Source organism: Cetorhinus maximus, chromosome 32 (genome assembly GCF_964194155.1).
Source record: "Cetorhinus maximus chromosome 32, sCetMax3.hap1.1, whole genome shotgun sequence".
In the NCBI taxonomy this organism is placed as follows: domain Eukaryota; kingdom Metazoa; phylum Chordata; class Chondrichthyes; order Lamniformes; family Cetorhinidae; genus Cetorhinus; species Cetorhinus maximus.
Window position 1 is genome coordinate 16526238 of NC_135910.1, and position 19284 is coordinate 16545521.

At 48.9% G+C, this 19284-nt stretch overlaps 1 protein-coding gene across 2 annotated transcripts in view; it reads left to right on the forward strand.

Annotated features, from left to right (window-relative positions):
* map3k10 (mitogen-activated protein kinase kinase kinase 10) overlaps positions 1–6840 on the forward strand; it is a 58033-nt gene extending 51193 nt beyond the window's left edge. For both annotated transcript variants that reach the window (XM_078533143.1, XM_078533144.1), the window contains exons 7-10: positions 660–798; positions 3342–3454; positions 4249–4992; positions 6158–6840. In XM_078533143.1, the coding sequence (XP_078389269.1) occupies positions 660–798; positions 3342–3454; positions 4249–4992; positions 6158–6582 (1421 nt within the window). In that variant the 3' untranslated portion in view covers positions 6583–6840. The remainder of the gene's footprint in view (positions 1–659; positions 799–3341; positions 3455–4248; positions 4993–6157) is intronic.
* The last annotated feature ends 12444 nt before the right edge of the window (positions 6841–19284 follow it).

The window sequence follows — 19284 nt, forward strand, 5'->3', positions numbered from 1 at the left end:
TATAAAATGGAACAATGCTGCCCTCTTGTGGCTTTTATATGTACAGGAATAAATTGCAGATCTCTAGAACTCGGCAAGTCCCAAAGCGTTTTACAGCCAATTCAGTACGTTTTTTAATTTGAAGTGTAGTTGCTGTTGGAATGTAGGAAATGTGGCAGCCAGTTTGTGCACAGCAAGCTCCCACAAACAGCAACGCGATAATGACCCGATCATCTGGTATTTTTTTTTGATGTCGACTGAAGGATAAATATTGGCCGGCACATTAGGGAGAACTCCCCTGCTCTTCTACGAAATAGTGTCACGGGATCTTTTAGGTCCACCTGAAAGGTGCCTGAGGGCAGACTGGGCCTTGGTTTAATGACTTGATGGAAAGATGGCACCTCTGACAGTGCAGCACCCCCTCAGTACTGCAACGGGAGAGCCAGTCCAGATTTTTTTTTTGATCAAGTCTCTGGAGCGGGACTCGAACCTACAACCTTCTGACTCCGCGGTGGGAGCCGCTGTCCACTGAGCCGCAGCAGGTACCCAAAGGAAAAGAGTCTGCAAAGAGCCTTGGCGGTGCTGCGCTGTTGAGGCGGTCGGGCGCGGAGTGTGACCGCTGAGCGCGGTAGCTTAAATGTGACCTGCCGACAGCTAATCGAGCTGCTTCTTCCCCACAGTGACACCGGGTGAAGGCAGTCAGACCTGGGGACGCAGCACCGTGTACAAACGTGAAGAGTTCGAGGGCCACAAGAAGAAGGGCCGGACCTGGGGCCCAAGCTCGACACAGCAGAAGGAGCGTCTGGGCGGGGAGGACAGGTGCCAATCTTCGTTCCGGAAATAGGGCTTCTGCCCTGTCCCCACCACCCACCCCCTCCCCTGGCAGCCGCTATCAACCTCTCTGATGCTGCCCGGAATAGGGTTGGGGATAAAATGCTAGGCCGACATCCCACTAGCCCCTTTAATAGGCCCCACAGTGATAGACGGCTGGGGAAGGTCAACCTGTATCCGAGCACTGCTCTCAAACATGATCGGTTTAAACCTGCATCACTGAATTAGACCAGGACTAACCCAGGTTAAAAAACAGGGAAGGTTCCACAGATTGGGTCTGTATTCCTCTGGGTTTAGGAGATTAAGGGGTGATCGAACCAAGGTCTTTAAGAGATTAAAGAATTTGATTGGGTAGATAAAGAGAAACTATTTCCTCTGGGTTGTGGTGGGGAGGTGGGAAAGTCCAGAATAAGGGGGCTTAACCTTAAAATTCGAGCCAGGCCGTTCAGGGGTGATGTCAGGAAGCACCTTTTCACACAGAGGTGGGTGGGAATCTGCAACTATCTCCCCGAGAAAGCTGTTCAGGCTGGGGGTCAACTGAAAGTTTCAAGAGTGGGGTGAATTTTGCTGAACCAGGGAATCGGGATCTGTGGGTAAATGGTGCCGATTCTTGGTCACTCATGATCTAATTGAACAGCAGAACAGGTTTGAGAGGCTGGATGGTCTCCTCCAGTTCCTGTGCAAATAAAACCACTTAGAAATGTCACAATGAATTGATGTGTCTCCTACATCAGCCATGTTGCTCAGGCAGGGAATGTCTAAATGCTGGACCTGTTCATAATGAGTCATTGTTAACTACATATTATTGGTGACCGGACCACATCCCCACTTCCTTCGGAACCAAGAATTGGGTATTTTTATTCTCAAGGTGAGGCCACAACTCCGAACAAAGGAACACTTCCTCCTATTGGGCACTCACCTAAATCAGGTTCAATATGAGTGTAGATCCCTCTACACCGTCCCCATCAAACACTCCGAGGACAGGTACAGCACGGGGTTAGATACAGAGTAAAGCTCCATCTACACTATCCCCATCAAACACTCCCAGGACAGGTACAGCACGGGGTTAGATACAGAGTAAAGCTCCCTCTACACTGTCCCCATCAAACACTCCCAGGACAGGTACAGCACGGGGTTAGATACAGAGTAAAGCTCCCTGTACACTGTCCCCATCAAACACTCCCAGGACAGGTGCAGCACGGGGTTAGATACAGAGTAAAGCTCCCACTACACTGTCCCCATCAAACACTCCCAGGGCAGGTACAGCACAGGGTTAGATACAGAGTAAAGCTCCCTCTACACTGTCCCCATCAAACACTCCCAGGGCAGGTACAGCACAGGGTTAGATACAGAATAAAGCTCCCTCTACACCGTCCCCATCAAACACTCCCAGGACAGGTACAGCACGGGGTTAGATACAGAGTAAAGCTCCCTCTACACTGTCCCCATCAAACACTCCCAGGGCAGGTACAGCACGGGGTTAGATACAGAGTAAAGCTCCCTCTACACTGTCCCCATCAAACACTCCCAGGGCAGGTACAGCATGGGGTTAGATACAGAGTAAAGCTCCCTCTACACTGTCCCCATCAAACACTCCCAGGACAGGTACAGCATGGGGTTAGATACAGAGTAAAGCTCCCTCTACACTGTCCCCATCAAACACTCCCAGGACAGGTACAGCACGGGGTTAGATACAGAGTAAAGCTCCCTCTACACCGTCCCCATTAAACATTCCCAGGACAGGTACAGCACGGGGTTAGATACAGAGTAAAGCTCCCTCTACAGTACCCAGTCAATGAGCCTCAGTCCCAGCCTCAGCTGAGCACCTCACTCTACACCAGCCTGGCTTTGTTAGTCTTGTGCTCTCCTCCTGTTGTAGTGAAATGTCCAGTTTGGGCCCAATATAGGGTTAATGGGTCCCTGTGTTCACTTGGTCTTGAACTGAGTCCAAGTCCAGTCCTTAATGAACATGGACACATGTCATTGAGTCATTTACAGCACAGAAGGAGGCCATTCTGTCCATCGAGTCCATGCTGGCTCTCTGCAGAGCAATCCAGTCAGTGCTATTCCCCCACACTCTCCCCCTCACCCCGTGAGTTTATTTCCCTCCAGCACCTGTCCAATTCCCTTTTGAAATCATTCATCGTCTCCGCTCCCACCGCCCTCGTGGGCAGCGAGTTCCGGGTCATTACCTCTCAATGCTTTAAAAAGCAAAGTTCTTCCTCACAACCCCCCTGTATCTCTTACCCAAAATCTTAAATGTGTCCCCCTTACCCTTGTAGCCTCAGCCAATGGGAGCAGCTTTTGTTTCTCTACCTTAATGAAACCTGTCACAATCCTGTACCCCTCGATCAAACCTCCCCAAAACCCAAGGGAGAAATGGTTGGGATAGTTGGGGAAAGGTGGGAGAGGTAACCATTCGGAGAACATTTAAATTGCTCTTGGCTATAATGGCTGCTGTAGCGAGGAGTCTGGTTTGATGGGCCGAATGGCCGTTCAGTTTCCTGACGCCTGTTTCTTTGCACCTGCAGGTTGAGGTCTCTGGGGGACGGCAGCAAGTTTTGGTCATCGAGTGCCCCAAGTTTGGGGAAAGCCCCCCGGCACATTCCAATAACCATGGGATTTGCAAGCCTCACGGAGATGGGTAGGTGCTGAACTTCCATTGGGATATTTGAGAGGGAGGGAAGGGTATGAAAATGGCCCCCTCCTCCCACTACCCCAGGGACATTGAGGAGTGAATTTAATCTCGACGAACGCGGCTATGGGGGAGAACAGTCGGACTGGAACTCCCGCCAGAAACTGGAACGTGTGGGTGTTGGGGGTGGGGGGGTAGAGAGTGTGAGGGAGAAGTGAGTGGGGGATAGATAGGCCGAATATTGACACACTTGTCTCCTGGCTTACGGCAAGAACTTGCATTTATGCAGCGCCTTTCACAACCTCGGGACATCCCAAGGCACTTTGCAGGGCTTGAGGTAGTTTTGGAAGGTAGGAAACACAGTGAACATTTTGTGCACAGCAAGCTCCCACAACAGCAATGGGATAATGACCAGACACGCTGCTTTTGAGATATTGGTAGAGGGATAATTATCGGCCAGGGCACCGGGGAGAACTCCCCTGCTCTTCTTTGAAATAATGAGATTTTTTTTGCCCACCTGAGGGGGCAAATGCGGGCTCTGACCGTGCAGCACCCCCTCGGTACTGCACCGGGGTGGTCAACCTGGACGTTGGGCTCGAGTCTCCGGAGTGGGACCCGAGCCTCCAGCCTTCAGACTGAGAGGTGAGCGTGGTGCCCGCTGAGCCACTGGCTGACCCGGGTGAACGTTCCTTCACTGGCTGCCGCCTCTTGAGGATGCTAAAGGTGCTACAGAAATGCAAGTTGCTGCTGTTTTGTTTGGCCAGAGTAAAGCCTGACTCTAACTCAACTCCTTCTCTCTGCAGAGGGCCAGAAATCCCAAAATCCAAACCAGTCGCCCTTTGTCCTGGGTTTCCCCGAAAGTGAGGCCAACGTCCTGGACGACAGCTCCCCTGTCATCTACACCCTGGGCGACAGCTTCAAACACGGCCCCCAGCGCCGGAGGAACGACCTGGTGCTGCTGGGCTGCGCCAACGTCCTAGGCTCGGTGGGCCTGAGCTGCGACCTTTTGACCCTGGGGCGCCAGCAGCTCCTGCAGGACGAGCAGGAGGCCAAGGAGGAGAGAAAGAAACGGGATGGGATCTTCCAACGCACCGGCCGCTTCCGCAGCAGCGGCAACAACAGCAACAGCCCCCCGAGCCGCCTGGTGTCCAGGAGGGATGAGTCCATCCTCCCCTCGCTGGACGGCTCCTCCTCCTCCTCTGTCACCCTCCTCTCCCTCTCCTCCATCTCGGACTGCAACTCCACCCGCTCGCTCCTGCGGTCCGACAGCGACGAGACCGGCCCCGGCGGGACGCCAGACGGGGCCGGCAGCCTCTCGCGGACGCCCTCGGCCGCCAACGCCGCCAACCCCCTGGTCGACCTGACGGTGGAGACATTCAAGAGGGACCCCAAGCAGTCGCTCACCCCCACCCACGTCAGCGCCTCGTCCGCTGTCAAACGGGGGCACAGGAGGATCCCGTCGGACAGCGCCATCCGGCAGCAGACGCAGACCCAGACGCACAGGAGGACTCCGTCAGACAGCAGCACCCAAAACCTGGTGAACGCAGGTAAACTCCAACCTAGATTAAAAACCAACCTGCACTGTGGTTTCCTACGACTTTGTCATTATATATGTTCAGTTTTCTCAAATGTCTTTGAGCTTCAAGCAATAGCGTGTAGATTTTATTCTTAACTCAACCTTTTAGACTTAAATCTTTCAATTACTTTGGTTAAAAAATTTGACCAATGCCGTGTCCACCTTGCTCACCCTTTCCCTGTGTCCCAGCTTTGTTACTGTCCCCGACTTCACCATTGACACTAATGGGTTAATGGGGATTGGATCTCCCTGGGGAAGGGGGTTTCAGGTGAGGGGACTGGACGACAGGAAAAGATCAGACTCGATCCAGCCTGCGCGCTGATTCCTGGTCTTGGCCTAGTCAACAACAGGGCTTTCAAATTATTCTCAACATCTTTCTTTAGGCTTAGGAGTTGGGAGGGAGAGGGTATAGGGCCCAGCGGGTTCCCATTCCCGATCTGTCCGCAGGTCCCGGGTGGAAAGGGAGTGGGAATGTGGACGGGTCAGAAGATGTGGGTGAGCCCAGATCTCGGGGGCCATCAATATGAGACAGTCACTAATAAATCCACTGGGGAATTCAGGAGAAACTTCTTCACCCGGAGAGAGGGGAGAGTGCGGAACTCGCTCCCACGGGGAGTGGTTGAGGCGAATGGGATGGACAGATTTAAGGGAAAGCTGGATAAACACATGAGGGAGAAAGGAATGGAAGGACATGGTGATGTGGGTAAGAGATAGGAGCAGGAGTAGACCTTTCGGCCCCTCGAGCCTGCTCCACTGTTCAATACAATAATCATGGCCGATCCTTGGCCTCAACTCCGCTTTTCCCGCCCACTCCCCATATTCCTTGATTCCCTGAGGGAGCAGAAATCTTCATCTCAGCCTTAAATATATTCAGTGAAGGAGCACATACAACCCTCTGGGGTAGAGAATTCCAAAGATGGATGTAAAGGAGAGGGAGGAGTCTCGTGGAGCATAAACACCAGTTGGGACCCAGTTGGGACCCAGTTGGGACCAGTTGGGATGAATGACCTTGTAGCAAATTCCGGTTGATTTCCAATTGCCTTAAATCCATATTGTCTGGTTACTGACCGTACGGGTTCCCCATTGTCCAGTGCACCTGCTTCCACTCATTTTTTCCCCTTCGATTCACCCCCTAGGTGTTCCCAAGGATTCCACCGAGATCCCGCGCCTGCCGGATCCCGCCTCCTTCCTGCCTCCGATCCTGCGGCGGAAAACCTCGGAGAGGGACGCGATGCTGGAGAGGCCGAAGACCCTGGAGTTTGCGCCAAGGCCCCGGCCTGCAGCCAGCCGCCCACGCATCGACCCCTGGCGATTTGTCTCCTTCACCAGGACTCACAGCGCCTCGCCCGGCAGCAGCGCCGACACCCCCAGCAACGCCGACTCTGGCGACGAGCGCCTCGGCACCTCCTGCCCGTCCGCTTTGGACACCGGCTGCGCCCGGAGTTTGCTGGACATCGACCTCGAGGGGCAGACAGCCGACGGGACGGTGCCGCTCTGCCAGGCCGACCTGGCCCTCCACAAGGAATCCATCTACAACGTGGAGGAGGGTCACATGCGCTGAAACCGCTAGGCCGCAAGCCTGTTGCCTCTGGCAACCAGCCAACCACTTGACCTGCAGCACTTGGCCCTTTGACCTTGGCTTGACGAGACCCCAGTGTTCTGATTGGACGGTTTAAAGTTCGAACTGGCCAATCTGTATGCAAGACCAAGAATCCAACTGCCTGATTGGATGAGAGTCAACCAATGACCGGGTTCAGCGCTCAGATAGTCAGCTCCAAAGTTATAGAAATGACCTGGATTGTGCAATAATGAACTTTCTGTGACCCTCTGAGGGGGATGTGGGGAGAGGGGTGGCGGGGGGCAATATTTCAGCACAATAGCCTTTCAAAGCAGTTCATGATTGTGTGGTGGATTTAGGGGTTGCCAACTCTTCTTGGGCCTATTCCTGGAGGCTTCATCCCATGAAATCCATCGGTCTCCCCCAGTCAAAAAGCCTCCCCACCCCCAACATTTCCAAAATGTTTATAGCTAATAAAAGAGTTGGAAGAAAATTTAAAAACCTTTTTTGTTTTAACATTGCAATGATTTTTTCTCCTCGGGGGCGTTGCTCACAGCCACATCCTGAAGACGAATCTTCAATTCCTGGACACTCCAGGCCAGCCTTGGAGGGTTGGCAACCCTATGTGTGATCATTACAGCCCACTTCTCTCCATTTTCCTTGCTCCGCCCTCCTGCACCCACTTAGCGGGGGTTGGGGGGAGGGGGAAAGTGAGAACGATGCAGAACTTGCAACACTTTGTTTTTCAGAGTTACTTCATTGAGTTGGCGAACAAGCCAGTGTCAGCAGATTGGCCTCATGAAGATTTTTTCTTCACTCCACTCTACCCTCAGTCTCAGTGAGAGAGTGAGTTTGGGACATGGGGGGTTCTCCACCATAAATACTTTGGTTGAAAAACGGGCGCTTGTGGATATTTTGAGGACCAACATGACTCCCCTGCGGTGCCCTCTCACCAGTCAAACAGGAGGTTGACACTCACCATTTCCGTTACCTTTGTTTATTTTTCCCTCATGGGAGGTGGGTGTCACTGGCAAGGTCAGCGTCTGTTGCCCATCCCTCGTTGCCCCTTGAGAAGGGTGGAGCCACCCACATGGGAGGTACCTGCTGAACTGTTTTCCCTCGCATCATTGTTTTTGGGAAGGGATGAGGTTGGGGGAAGGGAAGTGGTCATTGAGCAAGGAAGAGGAGGGGGGAGGCTATTTGCTGTTGCACACATCTCAGTTGGGGGGTGGTCCATTAACTGAGCGCGCACGGTTTGAGAAATGTGGCATGGGAGACCAACCCCGATCAATGCTTGAAATCCAGGTTTTGGGAGTTGTTAGGCCCCAGAGGATTCAAATCATTTATCCCAATGTCTTCCAATCAAAGAGGGAGGGAGGGGACGTGCCTCCATTTTCACTTAGGCCTCAGCCTAGTCTACATCTGTAAAGTGCCAAGTCTTTCAAAAGCTCAGGACCAGACTTTCTCGATGACCGTGTTCTTGATGGCTTATTTCTGATTGGTCAACTCTTCCCCAATGGCCACAGATATAGAGTGAACTGGGTTAATGAAAAAGGGAGGACAACTCCCATTGGCGACCAATTGGAGAGGGGCGCGACCCCTTGTACAAAACCTTCCAGTCCACGTTTGGGTTTAAGGCTGTCGGTCAGAGGCTCCTCTCTCAACAGATTGTGTCAAATTTTCCGTTGAGTGAAGTTACACGTGGGGGAGCTCCCAATTTCTGAGAATAAAAATGAAGGGGGAACAGATAGAGAATTGGGCAGACAGCACAGGAGGGAACGGAGAAAAGGCAGTGAGAGGAGCAACGAGAGTGGAGGAGAAAAGCTAACCATAAAACACATTTCATAAACGTATACAGAGCAAGCAGACAGTCGAGGAAGGGGTAGGACTTGTTGAAGGCCAGTCTCGTGCGGGATAGAGGGTGTGTCTGAGGCACTGTGAACACTTTGTCTTCAAAATGGAGAAAGCTGCCAACATCACAGCAACAAGAGGTGGGAGTCGTGAAACAAGATAGAGTTAAAAAGGGGTAAAGCGAGGAGCTTAGTGAGTTGGCCAGTGCTCAAAGTCACCTGCCCTGGATGGTTGCTGAGGGAGTTAAGGGCAGAAATAGCTGAGGCTCTGGCCGCAATCTTCCAATTCCCCTCCAGTGTTGAAGTGGTCCCAGAGGATGGGGCAGTTGTAGAAAAAAAAGGTGGGAGGATGATAAATTCAGCAGGGGATAGGCTGGGGGAACGGTTCAAGAAACGTGACTTAATTAATGACCTAATTTGTGTCAGACAAACTTGATTGCGTTGTTTGATGAAATGATATCTTGAGGGTGATGCAGATGTTGTGTATGTGGGACTTTTAAAAAGGCGGTCTTGTTGCTTAATTGTCTTGTGAGTAGAACTAAAGGCCGGTGCCCCGGTTCATTATAATGTCCTCGTCTTGCAGATGTAGGGCGTGATCTCAAAGTTTACAGGTGACAATGTTTGGAAACGTGGTAAACACAGAAGGAAGGTAGTAACAGGGTCCAGGGATCTGGGTTGTTGCTCTGGGGACACAGGTTCAGATCCCACCAGAGCAGTTGGTGGAATTTAAATTCAATGAATGAAACCTGGAATTGAAAGCTAATTCCAGTGATGGTGACCATGAAACTAGTGGATTGTCGTAAAACCCCATCTGGTTCACTAATGCCCTTTAGGGGAGGAAATTTGCTGTCTTTATCTGGTTTGGCCTATATCTTTACAAGATTGATACCTGGTTGTCTTATGAGGAAAGGTTGGACAGACTGGGCTTGTTTCCACTGGAGGTTAGAAGGGTGAGGGGTGATTAGATTGAAGTATACAAGATCCTGAACAAGGTGGACGTGGAAAGGGTGGGTGAGTCCAGAACTAGGGGGCACTGTTTTAAAATGAGGGGTGGTCCTTATAGGACAGAGATGAGGAGATAGTTTCTCTGAGGGTTGTGTGACTCTCTGCCTCAGGTGTTGGAGGTGGGGGGGGTGGTCACTGAATATTTTTAAGGCGGAGGTAGATAGATTCTTGTTAGGGAGTCAAAAGTTACCGGGGGGCTGATAGGAATGTGGAATTCAAAACGCAAACAGATCAGCCATGATCTTATCGAATGGTGGAGCAGGTTCGAGGGGCCGAATGGCCTACTCCTGCTCCTATGTCAAATGTATGTGACTCCAGGCCCACAGCAATGTCGTTGACTCTTAACTTCCGAAATGGTCTAGCAAAACCCTCCAGTTCAAGGGTAATTAGGGATGGGGCAACCAATGCCGGCCTTGCCAGCGACACCCACACCCCATAAAAGCAAAAAAAACGACTTCAGGAGACAAATAGGTGAAATAAGCAGACAGGCGGCAGGTAAAATGTAACAAAGAGAAGTGCATTTTTGGAGGCAGAATGAGGAAAGACAATATAAACTAAAGGTACAAGTTTAAAGAGGGAGAATGGATAGAGCGAGTGGGGAGTGAGTTAGGATCTTTAAAGATAGCAGGAGAGGTCGGCAAAGCTGAACAGAAAATTATAGGATCCTTGGCTTTAAAAATTAAGAATACAAAAACCAAGGATGTTCTGCTAAAACCTTTATTGAAATCTCTGCCCAGTGGATGATCCATCTCAGCCTCTGGAGGTCCCCAGCATCACAGATGCCAGTCTTCAGCCAATTCGATTCACTCCATGTGATATGAAGAAATGGCTGAAGGCACTGGATACTGCAAAGGCTATGGGCCCTGACAATATTCCGGCAATAGTACTGAAGACTTGTGCTCCAGAACTTGCCGTGCCCCTAGCCAAGCTGTTCCAGTACAGCTACAACATTGACATCTATCCAACTAAGTGGAAAATTGCCCAGGTATGTCCTGTAAACACAAAGCAGGACACATTCAACCTGGCTAATTACCGCCCCATCAGTCTACCCTCGTTCATCAGTAAAGTAATGGAAGGGGTCATCAACAGTGCTATCCAGCGGCACTTGCTTAGTAATAACCTGCTCACTGACATCCAGTTTGGGTTCCCCCAGGACCACTCAGCTCCTGACCTCATTACAGCCTTGGTTCAAGCATGGACAAATCAGCTGAACTCCCGAGGTGAAGTGAGAGTGACTGCCCTTGACATCAAGGCAGCATTTGACTGAGTGTGGCATCAAGGAGCCCTAGCAAAACTGGAGTCAATGGGAATCGGGGTGAAATCTCTCCACTGATTGAAGTCATACCTAGCAAAGGAAGCTGGTTGTGGTTGTTGGAGTTCAGACATCTCAGCTCCATGACATCACTGCAGGAGTTCCTCAGGGTAGTGTCCTCGGCCCAACCATCTTCAGCTGCTTCATCAATGACCTTCCTTCCATCATAAGGTCCGAAATGGGGATGTTCGCTGATGATTGCACAATGTTCAGCACCATTCGTGATTCCTCAGATACTGAAGCAGTCCATGTCCAAATGCAGCAAGACCTGGACAATATCCAGGCTTGGGCTGACAAGTGGCAAGTAACATTCACGCCACAGAAGTGTCAGGCAATGACCATCTCCAATGAGAGAATCTAACCATCACCCCTTGACGTTCAATGGCATTACCCTCACTGAATCCCCCACTATGAACATCCTGGGGGTTACCATTGACCAGAAACTGAACTGGGCTAACCATATAAATACTGTGGCTACAAGAACAGGTCAGAGGCTGGGAATCATGCGATGAGTAACCTACCTCCTGACTCCCCAAAATCCTGGAACTCCCTCCCTATCCGCACTGTGGGTGTACCTACACCACATGGACTGCAGCGGTTCAAGAAGGCAGCTCACCACCACCTTCTCAGGGGCAATTAGGGATGGGCAATAAATGCTGGCCCAGCCAGCGACGCCCACATCCCAGGAGTGAATTTTTAAAAAATTAATAGTGGCATTCAAAGGAGGATTTGGAGAGTAAATAAGGAGAAACTGTTTCCAGTGACAGGAAGGTCGGTAACCAGGGGGGGAGAGATTTAAAATACTTGGTGAAAGAACCAGAGGGGGAGATGAGAATTTTTGTTTTTTTACACAAGTGAGTTGTTGTGATCGGGAAGTCGCTGCCTGAAAGGGCGGTGGAAGCAGATTCAATAATAAACTGACAAATAGGAATTGGACATCATAGAATCATATAACACAGGAAGAGGCCATTTGATCGATTGTGGCTTGTGCCAGGTCTTTGAAAGGGATATTAGCTTGAAAAGGAGATTTGTAAGGTTCTGGAGGAGCAGAAATAATTGGAGAAGTCACTCTGTAGAAGATGGGGAAAAGGGCTGGGGAGGGGATTGAATTCATGGCAATGTTATCCCACATTTTAAAGGAGAATTCAGGATTTGTCCCGACAATGCACTAATTGTGTGGAATATCGAGCCTTTTAACGTTCGAAAAGTTAATTTTTCACAAGGCAAAACTTACTCCAAGGACTTCACTGGAGCTGTGCTTGTTTCTGAAGCTGGGTCATTCATGACAGCAAGGTCTTGGGTCACAGCCCCTCCTGCTGCTCACTGTCAGCATTGCGACTGTATAGCAGAGGCTAGTGGTGGGAATGTGAAGGATTCCTCGAGCTGGGCCAGCACCTGGTACCTGTGCAATCTCAAATCAGGAAACTAATTATTCTGTAAATGGTGTAAATAACAGTAAGTAATGTGACTATTCATTCACAGAGCAAGGACATCTCGTGGATGCAGTCAGTCTAACAGATGTAATAAACTGTCAAAAAGGATGTTTAAACTTTCATCTCTATGTAAATACATGTAAATTATATAAAGAATTTGCCAGATTTTAATGGCTGATTTATCTTTAAGTTATACAGTGAGGAGAATTGGTGATTCTGTGATTTGTAGAAGAAATTAAACCTTTTTGTCAATGTTTGACTTTTTTATTTTAAGTTCTTCCCTCATGGCTTATTCATTGAGGGGTCACCGGAATGACCCAGGACAGAGTTAGGGATGGAGAGGCCCATGTCCGTGTATCAGAACTGAGTGACTCTGCTTTTCACCCAGGAGAGACAGAACATCAGCACCACATCTGGATCAGGAGCATTCAGACGGCGGCTTAAGTTTCAGCCCCTGGTTCCCCTGTTACTGGCTTAATTTTTTTTGTGGGGCCCTGAAGGTTTAGAATTTCAGCATCAGCGCTGGTGCCAATTCACACACTGGCCACAAGGTGGGAGTGTGGAGCCAGAGCCTGGGCGTCCTCAGAAATAAGAAGTAATAAAGACTTGCATCTCTGTAAGCATCTTTCACCACCTCAGCACATCCCGAAGTGTTTTAATGCTAATGAATTTCCTCCCCCCCCCACCCGCCCGCCAGCCCCCCCAAGTGTGGTCAATGCTGTACTGGAGGTAAAACAGCAGCCAATTTCACACACACACAGATCCCATAAACAGCAGTGAGATAATGACCAGGCAATCAGTTCTTTTTTTAATGTTGGTTGAGCGATAAATATTGGCCAGGACACTGGGGAGAACTCCCCTGCTCTTCTTCGAAACAGCGGCCAGCGGGATATTTTATGTCCGCCTGAGAGGGCAGACTAGGGCTTAACGTCTCACCTGAAAGACGGCACCTCTGACAGAGTGGCACTGGGAGTGTCAGACTAGACTTTGTGTCAAGTTTCTCGAGGCAGTTGAACCCAGAGGTGAGAGTGTGACCCATTGATCCACGGCACCAGAGAGTGAAGTTGCAGAGTCTGGACAGGTCTCTGATATCCACAAATCAGTATTTAATCCACAAACGGTATTTAATTTGGCCACAGGCTCTTTCTAACCAGGAATGGGAGGGTAAGGGATACGTTGCCTTAACGGCCGAGGTTTAGAATATAAGAGCAGGGAGGTGACACTTGTACTAGTGTATAAAACACTAGTTAGGCTGCAGCTAAAGTACTCATACAGTTGTGGTCACTGCATTACAGGGTACAGCTGATTACACAGAGTCACAAAATGGTTATGGTGTAGAAGGACGTGGTTCAGTCCATTGTGTCTGTGCTGGCTGTCTGAATGAACAACTCACCTAGTACCAATGCCCCCAACTTCTCCCCATAACCCCGCACATTCTTCCTTTTCAGATAACTGTCTAACTCCCTTTTGAATGCCTCAATTGAACCTGCCCCCACCACACTCTCAGGCAGTGCTTTCCAGACCTTTTCCACACAGCGAGTGGTTACATTTTCCCTCGTGCCTCCATTGCCTCTTTTGCCAACAGCCGCCTCATTCTTGATCCTTCCACCCATGGGAACAGTTTCTCCCTCTCTACTCTGTCCAGACCCCTCATGATTTTGAACACCTCTATCAAATCTCCTCTCAACCTTCTCTTCTCCAAGGAGAACAGCCCCAACTTCTCCAATCTATCCAGGTAACCGAAGTTCCTCATCCCTGGAGCCATTCTCATGAATCTTTTCACAAGAGAGGGTACAGTGGGGATTTATAAAAGATGTTGCCAGGAACGGAGAATTTTAGCGATGAGGAAAGGATTGGATAGGCTGGGGTTGTTTCCTTTAGAGGTGACTGAGGGGAGATTTAATTGAGGTGTATAAAACTGAGGGACCTATATAGAGTGGATAGTAAAGACCTGTTTCCCTTAGCAGAGTTAAGCAGGGGACAAAGATTTAAAATAATCGTAAGGATTACAGGGGAGTTGAGAATTTTTTTCACCCAGAGGATGGTGGGGGTCTGGAACTCATTGCCTGAAAGCGAGGTAGAGACAGAAACCCTCAACTCATTTATAAAAAACCCATGGATATCCATTTGACTTGCTGTAACCTGCAAAGCTACAGACCAACAACTGGAAAGTGGGATTCAGCTGGCACAGACCTGATGGGCCGAATGGCCTCATTCTGTGTGGGAATTTGTCCAATCTTTCTATGAGGGGCTCATTTATAATTTACTTCATAAAATCAATCAGATTCTTAAACATTCAATATCAGTCGTCATGGATTTATGAAGTATACAAGTGACAGTATTTCCAACGGATAATTACCATCGGCCCCTGGGGTTGCCATTGCTGGCTGTCAATTCAGGAGGTCTCAACATGTGACGTGACCTAGGAGCAGGAGTAGGCCATTCAGCCCATCGAGCCTGCTCCGCAGCTCAATAAGATCATGGCTGATCTGATTGTAGCCTCAACTCCACTTTCCTGCCCTGCCCCCCATAACCCCTGACTCCCTTTTAAATCAAAAATCTGCCTAACAGCCTCCACTGTTCTCTGTGGAAGAGAATTCCAAACGCTAATGACCCTTCGAGGGAAGAAATTCCTCCTCATCTCCGTCTTAATCGGGAGACTCTTAATTCTTAAGCTGCACCCCCAAGTTCTAGCTCCCCCCGTGAGGGGAATCATCCTCCCAGCATCCACCCTGTCGAGTCCCCTCAGAATCTTCCGTTTCAATAAGATCACCTTTCATTCCTCTAAACTCCAATGAATATAGGCCCAACCTGACCAACCTCTCCTCATAAAGGCAAACCTCATGCTCCTAGCACTGAGTGTCCAATACACTCATGCTCAAGACCAGGGGAGTTCTCCCTGATGCCCTGGGGTCAATATTTATCCCTCGTCCAACCTCACTAAAAACAAATGAATCTGCTCGTGGCCACCTTTCTGTTTTGTGGGAGCTTGCTGTGTGCAAATTGGCTGCCGCCACTACAACGGTGGCCAACTTCGTTGGCTGTAAAACACTTTGGGATGTCCTGAGCCCGTGGAAGGTGCTATAGGAATGCAGATCTCCCCTTCCCCTTCCTCCTCTCGGTGATGGTGGGAACGTCCCGCAGCTCTGACCTTGACCCAGGCTCCTTCAAAACAAAACCGGTCAAGCAGCGGGGCAGTGAGATCGAGCCCAGGCTTCACCCAGAGACAGGGAAAGTAACATTGAGAATTCCTCGGGCTGTGCTGTACGACACACTGGGAAAAGTGAGGCACTTTGACACCAACCAATCAAGCAAGCTCTTCAGCCCCTTAGTAACCTAGCAACACAACCAGTGCTATTTTTGGACAGCATCACAAATGCAGCTGCATTTAAAAATATGGAAATGGAAACTTCTGATATTGTAAAAAAGGCCGCACAGCTTCTCACCCCCAAAACGGAGTGTTCAAAGTCAAAATTGCTACGTGTTTACTAATTTCGCAGTGAGACAGTCTGGTCTTAACCTGCACGTGCGCTGGTCCCTCTGAAGTCTGGTGCTTTTTTTCTTTACTTGGCATCCCAAGAGCTGGACTCTTTTATGTAAATTAACAGCCCCATCACCTGTTGAAGGGAATCTTAAAAGGACTGCACTGGCCCTTAGCGTTTTCCAACAAACTCTCCGCCAACTCCACAACAGTCCTGAAGATCCCTTTACCATCTTCCATTTGGCATCTTCAAAGATCCTCCATCCAAAAATTGTCACACTCCCCCCTCACCTGCCCTACCCCCATCACTTTGCCCTGCTCCAATTCTGCCCTCTCTTCCCCTGATTTGAATCACTCTGCCATTAGTGACTGTGCCCTCAGCTGCCTCAGTCCTAAGCTCTGGAATTCCCTCCCTAAACCTCTCCAGCTCTCTCTCTCTCTCCTCCTTAAACTCTTTCAATTTATCAACAGTCACAGATTGCAACTCTTTCGAGTACAATCACAGTTCTTGGTTTTCCGGGAGTGGGACATGAACCCACAACCCTCTGATTCAAAGGTGAGGGTGCTATAAACTGAGCCACAGCTGACACCTCCTCTCCTCCTTAAAGATGCACCTTAAATCTTACCTCTTTGACAAGTTATTGATCGCCTCCCCTAGTATCTCCTTATGTGGCTCGATGTCGAATTTTGATTGATTATTCACCTTTGAATGCCTTGGCGTGACATCGTCATGCATCACCAAGGCCGTGTACCTCCATTTCTATAACATTGCCTGATCCTGCGCCTCCCTCTGCTTCATCCCCACCTTTGTTACCTCCAGACTCAGCCATCCCAACTCTCTCCTGGTCAGCTTCCCATCTCCTACCCTTGAGCTCATCCAACATTCTGCTCCCTGTACCTCACACCGAGTCCCCTTCACCCAAACGATCACAACAATTTATACTACAGGAGAAAAGGGTGCTGACTGGTTGCCAAGTTGACTATGTTTGACCAATCAGCACCCTTTTCTCCTGCAGTATAAATTGTTGTGATTGTTTGAAATTTGGTATTCTTGTGTTTGTCCTGATGAGTGCAAGATGAAAAGCTTCAACAACATGGCTCTCTTTTCAGCAAGATTCAAGTTCTGCATAATCAAGCAATTATTCTCATCCTTGTTTTCAAATCCCTCCATGGTCTCACCCCATCCCCCATTGCTGCTTGATGGTGCTCCTGTGAAGCATCTTGGGATGTTTTACTCAGTCGAAGGCACTATATAAATGCAAGTTGCTAATGATTTGCTCTCTGCCCACTGATGGAGAATATAGCTGCTCTCTTTTTAGGGGAGGACCCTGAAGGTTTTGAAACAATAAATGGACCATTGTTGAGGTATGGCCACCAATCCTGAGACCATTAAAATCTGGGGATACGTGACGGGTCAGAATTGGAAGAGAGCAGAGATCTCAGGCAGTTGTAGGGCTGGAGGAGGGGAAGGGCTTCACTCCTTGTGGTTAACGAAAAGAGCGAGATGACAAGGAACAAATTGTAGATGGAGAATACGGGTTTGATCTCTGCACAATTAAAATCCATTAACCTCTGAACTCCCTAATATGGTCGATCACTGCCAGATGTAGCATTTATAATTATGTTTCTTACATCCTCAGAACATCTCTGATAGCTGATGAGTTTACTCCTTTTGGAGTGCTATCACTATTGTTTTACGAAGGTAAATTTGTACACAGCAGGATCCCACAAACAGCAAATTATAGAAATTACCAATCGATCTGTCTTTTTTTAGCAGGTGTTGGCTGAGGTATAAATGTTGGTCAGGGCAGCAAGGCTAGAACATCATTATACATGAAGCAAACAGTTTAACCATTAAACCCATCAAACTGCGGCAGTTGAATGGTCAGTAAAGAACCAAATTTGCTGAGTGTGAGAGTGGGTTGCTAGGGAGCTTGTGGCAATGGTTGCCAGGGTGTCCATAAGTGTTCACTGGCAGGGATCGTAAAAACATAGGAAATAGCAGCAGGAGTAGACCATTCGGCCCCTCAAGCCTGTGCCGCCATTCAATACGATCATGGCTGATCTTGGGCTTCAACCCCATTTTCCTGCCCACTCCCCACATCCCTTAATTTCCTGAGAGACCAAAAATCTGCCTATCTCAGCCTTAAATGTATTCAACAATGGAGCATCCACAACCCTCTGGAGTAGAGAATTCCAAAGATTCACAACCCTCTGAGTGAAAAACTTTTCCTCACCTCAGTCCTAAATAATCGGCCCCTTAACCTGAGACTGTGCCCCCATGTCCTGGACATTCCAGCCAGGGAAACAACCTATTAGCGTCCCCCCTATCAAACCCCTTCAGAATCTTGTAGCTTGCAATGAGATCGCCTCTCCTTCTTCTAAACTCCAGAGAATATAGACCCAATTTATTCAACCTCTCATCATAGGACAAACCTGTTATCCCAGGGACCAATCCAGTGAACCATCACTGTACCACCTCCGATGCAAGTCTATCCTTCCTTAAACATGGAGACCAAAACTGCGTACAGTGTTCCAGATGTGGTCTCACCAAAACCCTGTGCAATTGTAGCAAGGCTTCTCTATTCTTGTACTCCAGTCCCCTTGCAATAAAGGTCAACGTGCCATTGACCTTCCTAATTGCTTGCTGTACCTGCATGCTAACTTTCTTCTGAAGAAGAGTCATATTGAACTCGAAACGTTAATTCTGCTTCCCGCTCAAGGGATGCTGCCAGACCTGCTGAGTTTTCCCAGCACTTTCTGGTTTTATTTCGGATCTCCGGTATCTGGGGTATTTGGCTTTTATGCTAACTTTCTGTGTTCATTGTACGAGCACGACCAAGTCCCTCTGAACATCAACAAGAACAAGCTTCCAAAAATATGATGCTTTCCTCTTCTTACGACCAAAGACGAATAACCTCACTCTTCCCCACATTGTAATCCATCTGCCACCTTGTTGCTCACTCATTTAACCTGTCTCTATCTCTTTGTGTCCTCCTCACCGCATTCCACCACTATAAGAACTTTGGAGAAATCCCCCTGTGACTATTATACTTCACCGTGCAGTTCAAGTAGGCAGACTTTGGACAGGTCTTATGTCTTTTTTTTTTCCTTTATTTGTTCATGGGATGTGGGTCTCATTGGCAAAGCCAGCATTTGTTTCCTATCCCTAAGTACCCTTGAACTGAACATTTTAGGGGGCAGTTAAGAGTCAACCACATTGCAGTGGGTTTGCCATCATCACATGTAGGGCAAAACAGGTAAGGATGTTAGATTTTCTTTCTCCAGAGAGGATTAATGAACCAGGTCAGTTTTTATAACAACCAATAGTTGTTATAACCACCATATATTCCAGGTTTATTCATTGAACTTAAATTCCACCAGATGTTATTTGAACCCAGAGCATTAGCCTGGGCCTCTGGATTACTAGTCCAGCAACATCACCACTAACACCACCGTCTCCCCGTGTGGTCGCATCTGTTCTCTACAGAGAACACTTTGAGATGTTGACTGCCATTGAGGAACATTCTAGAACCTGCTTAAAACCAAATGGAGCTGACGACATATCACACAATTACATCTTTAACATTTTTCACCTTCGCTCCTCCAATTTATTACTTTTCT